At 53.2% G+C, this 8,279-nt stretch overlaps 1 protein-coding gene across 1 annotated transcript in view; it reads left to right on the top strand.

Moving 5' to 3' along the window:
* Positions 1 to 7,811, top strand: part of MAML1 (mastermind like transcriptional coactivator 1) — a 45,551-nt gene extending 37,740 nt beyond the window's left edge. Inside the window, exons 3-5 of the mRNA XM_047729846.1 lie at positions 352 to 591; positions 2,916 to 3,012; positions 4,370 to 7,811. Coding sequence (XP_047585802.1) covers positions 352 to 591; positions 2,916 to 3,012; positions 4,370 to 5,349 — 1,317 coding nt within the window. The 3' untranslated portion in view covers positions 5,350 to 7,811. The remainder of the gene's footprint in view (positions 1 to 351; positions 592 to 2,915; positions 3,013 to 4,369) is intronic.
* Positions 7,812 to 8,279: the final 468 nt, after the last annotated feature.

Raw genomic sequence — 8,279 nt, forward strand, 5'->3', positions numbered from 1 at the left:
GGGACATGAGGTTGGCCCGCTTGGAACATCTTGTCTCCATCCGGCAGAGGGTTCCTCCTCTGGGGGCCCATCTGCACTCACGCATTCCAGAAAGTGAGGATTTAGAAGCTCCGGCTGCCGACCGGGAGTCATGCGTGCGAATAGATGGGCTTAGATGTCAAGTCTTGTCTTTACCACTGGTTACGCTGCTTCTTGCTGTGCCAGGATACGCGGGTGTTCTCCTCTCCACCTGGCCCTGGAGGACGTGTGCCCTTGGCTCTGCAGTGACTGGGTAGGGTGCAATGGGCAGAAGCTTGTAGACTCCACTGTGTGCCCCCTGACCTGAGACCCACCCCTTCTCTGCGCTCACAGGAGCAGAACCCGCCCAGTGTCCCTGTGGCTGCCCCGGCAGGTGGCGTGGGGAGCCAGCCGCCCACGGCATCCGCGGCCAGCACGCGCAGCAGCGCCCCCTATCTCAGCAGCCAGCAGCAGGCGGCAGTCATGAAGCAGCATCACTTGCTTTTGGACCAGCAGAAACAGCGGGAGCAGCAGCAAAAGCATCTGCAGCAGCAGCAGTTCTTACAAAGGCAGCAGCACCTTCTGGCAGAACAGGTAAAGCGGGAGGGGAAGACGACCCCCGCCAGCTGCATCTTCACCTGCCTCCGGTGTCGCTGCTCGGCCGTCAGCCCCGCTGTGTATGCGTGCGTGCGCGTGTGTATGGGCCTGCTGTGTGTCCTTTGCCCTTTCTAAATTTTTTTAAACTTTATTATTATTTTTTTTAAGATTATTTATTCATTTGGCAGAGAGCACAAGTAGGCAGAGCGGCAGGCAGAGAGAGAGGAGGAAGCAGGCTCCCCGCCGAGCAGAGAGCCCCACATGGGGCTCGATCCCAGGACCCCGGGATCATGACCCAAGCCGAAGGCAGAGGCTTTAACCCACTGAGCCACCCAGGCGCCCCTAAATTTTATTTTTTTTTTTATTTTATTTTTTTTTTTTAAAGATTTTATTTATTTATTTGACAGAGAGAGATCACAAGTAGACGGAGAGGAAGGCAGAGAGAGAGAGAGAGAGAGGGAAGCAGGCTTCCTGCCGAGCAGAGAGCCCGATGTGGGACTCGATCCCAGGACCCTGAGATCATGACCTGAGCCGAAGGCAGCGGCTTAACCCACTGAGCCACCCAGGCGCCCCCCTAAATTTTTTTTAAAGATTGATTGATTTATTTTAGAGCGAAAGACTCAAGCAGACTCCCCTTGAGCAACTGAGCCACCCAGGTGCCCCCCCCTTGCCCTTTTCAGCCCCTTCACAGGAGTGTGGCGTTTCTCAGGCAGTGGTGGCCTGTGTCAGAAGCAGCTTTCGTGTCACTTGGTGGGGATTCATGAAGGCAAGTCTGTGGCTTAAACTATATTTGTTAGGGATGTTTTTCCATGTCCTGTGTCTGCAACTGCCAGAGCACTGAGCTCCTTGGTCTCCTGGTTCAATGTGGGATCTGGCTTTGTTGTAAGCGTAGTTTGTGATGAGCCAGAATATGACACAGGCAAATGGAAATGTCCCTGCGGCCCTTGAGTTCTAGAATCAGGCCCGCCAAGCCCCACCCACCCACCTCACATCCTGCAGTTCACCTGCTCGGTCCCCAAGTCTGGTGCACAGACACCATGGTGACAGCAGTGCTTGGGATTTCAGATTCCATCTTTAAAGTCATAAGAGAAGCAGCAGCTACCCAGAAGACAAAGGTGATTGAGAATGACTTTAAAGCCCACATCTCTGCCTCAGTTCTGCCATTTTTAAAAATACCAGCTTTATTGGGACTCGAGTCATGTGACCTTGAATCCACCCATTTGAAGTGTACAATTCAGTGGTTTTCACTATATTCACACAGGAGTGCAACCATCACCACAGTCGATTTCATCTGTTTTCAGCCCCTAAAAAGAAGCCATATGCCCATTTAAAGCTACCGCCTGTTGGGGCACCTGGGTGGCTCAGTGGGTTAAGCCTCTGCCTTCGGCTCAGGTCATGTTCTCAGAATCCTGGGATTGAGCCCCACACCAGCTCTCTGCTCAGCAGGGAGCCTGCTTCCCCCTCTGTCTCTGCCTGCCTCTCTGCCTACTAGTGATCTCTCTGTCAAGTAAATAAATAAAATCTTTAAAAAAAGCTACCACCTGTGTTGTGGTGCACACCAGTGGCTGAGCAGTACTCTCTTTTGTGGATAAGCTCTATTTGATTTATCCATTCACCGGTTGGTGACATTTGGGTTGTTTCCCCTTCTTATGGTTGGAGGTTTTCAGCTCTGTTGAGTGTATTCCAGGAATTGCTGGGTCCTGTGGTAGCTCTTACTTGGTGCCCTGCGAGGAGCTGCCAGACTGTTCTCCCAAGCAGCCATGCCATTTTACATGCCCACAGTGGCGTGAGAGCGCCAGTCTCTTTTCAGCTTTCTCGTACTTGTCTTTTTGGTTCTCGCCTTCCTGGTGGGCGTGAAATGGTATGGCACTGTGGTTTTGATTCGCATTTGCCTGATCTGCCCTCCCAACTTTGGGAGAGGGGCAGCGGGAGAGAGAGAATCTTAAGCAGGCCCCATGCCCAGCTCCGAGCCTGATACAGGGCTCCATCTCACGGTCTTGAGACCGTGACCTGAGCCGAAACCAAGAGTGGGACACCCAACCGACTGAGCCACCCAGGCGCTCCCCGCCCAACTTTTTTTAAACCAATACACCACCGTTGTTTTTGTTTTCTTTTTTAAATCATTGCTCCTTAGGTCTATGCCATTGTTCTGTTTCACACAGTTTATTAAAAATCCCCCAAACGAAACCATAAGCATTGTGTCCACAGGAACGCATCTGTGAGTAACAAACATAGGGGTGTGCTTTTGTCTGCTCTGACTCTATTGTTTTTGTTTTATGTGGGTCTTGTTGTTTTGTTCTTCCATCCTTGGCATTTTCTAGGAGAAGCAGCAGTTTCAGCGGCACCTGACACGTCCGCCTCCCCAGTACCAGGACCCATCCCAGAGCACCTTCCCCCAGCAGGTTGGACAGTTCCCAGGTGAGGGGACCGCAGAGGTGGCGCAGGCAGCACGGGACGCAGTGGGTGGCTCTTGCTGTCTGCATGGCTTCCTGCTAAGAGCTAACTAGATCAACTGGCTTGTGTAAACATCAGTGTGCTGGTAGAGCCTGCAGGCCCAGGGTCGGGGGGAAAGGGTCACAGGGGCAGACCACTTTGGCGGACACTCTGGCCATGCCGTCTTTTGAAGTGAAATCATTTCTGGCTGGAGGATAGCTAACCAATAGGAAATGGGTTCTGTAATTCTTAAGAAAGTTCTTTGTTTCTGCTGTGATGTGCCTTCAAAAAGTGACCCTCTCATTTTCTAGTTAAGGAGAGACTTGGGGTAGTTTGTGTGACCTTTTTACTGCTTCTCTTTCTTCCTGTCGGCTCACTTTGGTGTCATAGGCAGATAGCACTCGGAGGTCTCAGCTGTCACATCTCAGATGTGCACGGGAACCTGACTGCCCTTGCTTGGGCCATCCCTCCAGGAATATGAGAGGACCTCACACCCTCCCTCTTTCACCCCGACAGTGCCAGCAGCTCACACACCCCTCCCCTGAGTGATCTGAGTAACCACTGCCTGGGCCTGGAACCACTGTTGCCATCTACTTGCCCTGTTGCCCTGCATTCCTGCCCTTGACATGCCCCCCGCAGCTTCCCTGAGTCTGGCCACAGCTCTCTGTCCAGTTGTATCCCCAGCCTGTGGGGACACCCTCCCCATACCCCAGCCACAGAGCTCCCCACACAGACCACCTCTCGTAACTCTGGCATTTTCACACTCTCTTCTCTGTCTAGAATATTACGTTTCTCCAAACTGTTGAAATCAGTTTTTCAATTCAACCCTTTGAAAACCCGATGTCTTTGTGACCATTTTTCTGAAGCCGTCCCCAGATCTTCCAAGGCACTGAGCCTCTGGTCCCCTGCCCTGCCAGCTGTTGTTACCACCCTGTCATACCACAGAGCCTTTGCCTCCCCGAGGCAGACCCTGGGCCATATCTATCTTGGAGTCCGCCATGCTGGCGTGGGGCTCCCACGAAGCAGAAACAGAGTGGGCCTTTGACTGGTGAATCATTGAGTCTCCTGGCTTCCCCCGCCCTGGGCTTTGGCCCCCTCCTCTGAGCTCGTCTTAAATTCATCACTGCTCCAGACTGGCCTCCATTCCACCCTGTGGGAAACCTGCTCCCCTTTGGCCCACAGGGCCGTCTTCTTTGAGGGTCCACTGACCTTAAGATACCTGGTGTTCTGATTTGGCCTTTCACGCCAGAGAACAGTGCCTGCAGCTGGGGTCCTAGAGCCTCTCGGTGGCAGCGGGCCCAGAAATGCCAGCTCGATTGACTGGCTCTTCTCTGCCTTCTAGGGTCCGCTGGTGCTGTGCCTGGCATGAACAACTTGGGGCCATCTAACTCCAGCTGTCCTCGAGGGTTCCCTCAGTCTGGGAATCTGATGCCAATGGGCCCTGGACACACTTCGGTTTCCTCTCTTCCTTCAAACTCAGGCCCACAGGACCGGGGTGTGGCTCAGTTCACTGGCTCCCAAAGCCTGCCGCAGGGCGGTCTCTACGGCATGGCCTCCGGCATCACCCAGATCGTTGCCCAGCCGCCACCACAGGCCACCAACGGACATGCCCACATCGCACGGCAGACTGGCTTGGGCCAGAACACCTCTGTCTCCACTGCCTACGGGCAGAACTCTCTGGGGAACTCCAGCCTCTCCCAGCAGCACAATAAGGGGACTATGAACTCTGGCTTAACCAAGCCACAAGTCCCAAGGGTGTCAGCCACTGTGGGAGGCCAGAACGCCTCGTGGCCACATCAGGGCCTGCCAAACTTGAGCAGCCAGACCCCGGGGAACAGCACCGTGAGCCCCTTCACGGCAGCCTCCAGTTTCCACATGCAGCAGGCCCACATGAAAATGTCCAGCCCCCAATTCTCCCAGGCAATGCCCAGCAGGCCCATGGCCCCCATGAGCTCGGCAGCCGCGGCGGGGTCCATGCTGCCCCCAGTGAATGCGCAGCAGAGGACCAGTGCCCCCGCCCCAGCACCTCCCCAGGGAGCCCCACAGCCAGGCTTGCCGGGCCTGAGCCCCAGTGGGCCTGAGCTGGGGGCCTTCAGCCAGAGCCCGGCACCACCCATGGGAGGCCGGGCGGGACTGCACTGCACTCAGGCATACCCTGTGCGGACCGCGGGCCAGGAGCTGCCCTTTGCCTACAGCGGGCAGCCGGGGGCCAGTGGGCTGGCCAGCATGGCCGGAGATGCCGACCTGATCGACTCCCTGCTGAAGAACAGGACTTCGGAAGAGTGGATGAATGATTTGGACGACCTTTTAGGGCCTCAGTAACTGGAGGGTTTGCAGTGTTCTCAGTGTTCGTACAGCCTGTATTTTTGTTCTCAGATTCAAGAAATATCAACTACTTTGGACCAAAAGCTCGTGGCCCAGAGAACAGGGCTAAGGGGTGGGATTGGAGCCCCAGGGCTGAGGCGGGCCCTGGCCAGGGTCTTCGGGGACCCCACCCCCTGACCTCCAGCTCCCAGCCAGCAGTTGCGGTCCGTCGGGCTGGCCCCAGCCCCTCTGCTGGCATCCACTGCCTGGTGTTGGGACAGCAGGACAGGGTTCTGCAGGTGGTTTTCTATCTAAATGACCAAAAAAAAACCCAAGAATAACGACGGTGAAACCCCACGATGTGTGCCATCGTGTTGACTTAATCCAAGATTTCACCACTTGCCCCAAGGCTGGGGACAGGTTTCGTTGCAACTTTGTATAGCAGAACCATTCACAATTTGTAGCATAGAAAAGATTTTAAAAAATGTTTTTAAAGATTTGAAGACCGATTAGGATAGGTGGTGGTTTAAACTGATTGGCATTGGAACTGAGGGTTTCCTTGTGGTCAAGAGCCTTTCTTATTCCTGCTCTTTGTCTGCTTTTCAGGGGATAGAGAGGGTCCCTGGGAGATCATTTCCGTCAGCCTGTGACTGTATGTGCCAAAAAAGAACAGGATGCCACAAGGTGGCAGCGCTGGGAACACAGATGTGGCCTCTCCAGCCACTTGCCTTCTTCCTCCTCCCACAGTGCTGCACCCTCTGGGTCGACACTCATGACTTGCCCCCAGGCTACGTGCTGAAATGGAATGTTTGGGGTGCCTGTGTCTGTCTTTGCCCTCCTTCTGCAGTTTCTCTGAAAACTGGGATTTGCTGTATCAGGAAGGTGATCCTAGCTGAGCTGCGCACAGAGGTCCTCACCTCATCTCCAGTTCCCGTGACCTTCCTGCCTCCCCTCTTTGTCTCTCCAGCCCAAATGGAAAACCTCTTGAAGGCAGTGTACCAGATTGGTGGGGAGTCACTAAAATCCCTTAGGGAGCCCCAGCGTTGTAGGTGGGAAGGCAAGGGTGCGGGGGAAGGAGGGAAAGCCAGGAGTGTGGGGGCCCCGAAGGGGGAGGGGTGCAGGCCAGGCTGGAGGAGAGAATTCCACTTGGTTTCACCACTTTGGCCACTCTCCCACGCCAGATGACTTGCACTTTTTGAAGAGAATGGCTTTATAACACTAATACATCCTTCTCGGGATTTGAGTGGATGTCTCTCTGAAGGTCTATGGACTTGACTAAGCTAAAAGTCCACAAAACAGGATTCCCTGTGGGCTGTTTCTGGACAACACAGATGGAGAGAGCACTTGGGTTAGAATGAAAGCAGAGTGGTAAGTGCAGGGTGAGACCCTTTTAAACAGTGTCAGAGAGCAGAGAGGACACTGAGAAGAGTGGCTTCCATGCAGAGTGGTCTCGGGACAAACTGAAACCCCGTGTTTATTTCCCTGGAGTCTCAAAGTAGATGATTCAAGGAGTGTCCTATGTAAAGAATTGAGCCAGGGAAGATAATCTGCGTGGGCAGCCTGAGTGGCTTTTGAGGGGACGAAGGGTTGTGCACACAGGGGTAATTATTCTGCACCAGCAGTGCCTTTGCTGGGGGTACTTGGACCCTCAGATCCTCTTCTCTATAATAGCCATTTGCCACCTTGGGTGGTGTCTGGGCCATTTCCCCTTTAAATGCCCTCCCTTGCCCTCCCAGATGCTGAATTTAGCTTTCAAAGAAGGGAATGAATCATAAAGCCAGTGAAGACTCCACCCTCTGTGTGAGTTCCCCAATCTGAAGGGGAAGAGGGTGACTTCAGCGGGTTTTCTACCAAAAATAGAGGGCTGAAGGCTGGTGATGGGTCCTGTTCCTCTCCTGGTCTGCCTCTGGCTGCTCACCTCTGTCCCCTCCTGGGGAGGGCTGCCCCTGCCTTAGTCCTTGGGCCTCCAGACAGACAGCAGGCTTCTCGCTGCAGTGTCAGAGCAATAAAATGTGATGCTTGGGGTCCCCCCAGGGAGCTGCCCATGGCTTTATTTATGAATCTGGTTTTTGGGGAGTCAGGGGAGGAGACGTCTCCGCTTCAGTGCAAATCCCCTCTTCCAGGAGCCATGACTCAAAAGAAGGGTGCTCGGACTTTGTTATACACATTTGCTTTGTGTAAATAAATGTTTACAATTTTATATTAAAGAGGAAATAAGCGTTAGAGTTTCTGACTGTATATTTTTTACTTTTATAGATTTTAAAACTATGATCCTTTATATATGTGTTTTGGGGGAGTATGATAAGTTTTATGGCAAACAGTTGGTATTGTTAACTTTTTATTGTCATCAAAGTACATAAAAATCCCATTAATTCCCTTATTCTTCTACTGCCCTTAACTCTGGTATACACCAAAAAGAAATCTTTACTTTCCTTCTTTTATCATTATAAAATAATAAAAGTATTTTGCTAGTATGGAAACCGCCTGTGTCTTGGACCTCACGTGGCCGCGCCGGCAGGGTGGGTGGGGGACCGATGTGTGACTTCTTGGGTAGTTGGTGTCCATCCGGGATGGAGCTGCTTGCCTGCTGCGTGGTGGTGGAAGGAGGGACATTTGGTCTGGTTTACCTCAGAGTAACTTTTATTACCTGATGACGGGTAGGAGGGTGGAACTTGGGGCCACCAGCCTCTCCCCTCTTGTGGATCCCCCACCCCGTCCTTATGTCTAATGGGAGGGAGGAAGTTGGACCCAGTGACTTGGATACTTTAGGTCCTCAACAGTTGAGATATTTACTGAAAGCCCTGAAACTTATCCTCCAAGCACCCCACTCCCCCAGGTCCTATCTGGTGTCCTCCCCCCCCCCTTTTTTTTAAGAAGAACATATGCTCCAGCCCACCCACCCACTGTTGTCACTGTCCACTGTGGGAGTCATCACATGATGGACCCAC

This window comes from Lutra lutra, chromosome 5 (assembly GCF_902655055.1).
Source record: "Lutra lutra chromosome 5, mLutLut1.2, whole genome shotgun sequence".
NCBI lineage: Eukaryota > Metazoa > Chordata > Mammalia > Carnivora > Mustelidae > Lutra > Lutra lutra.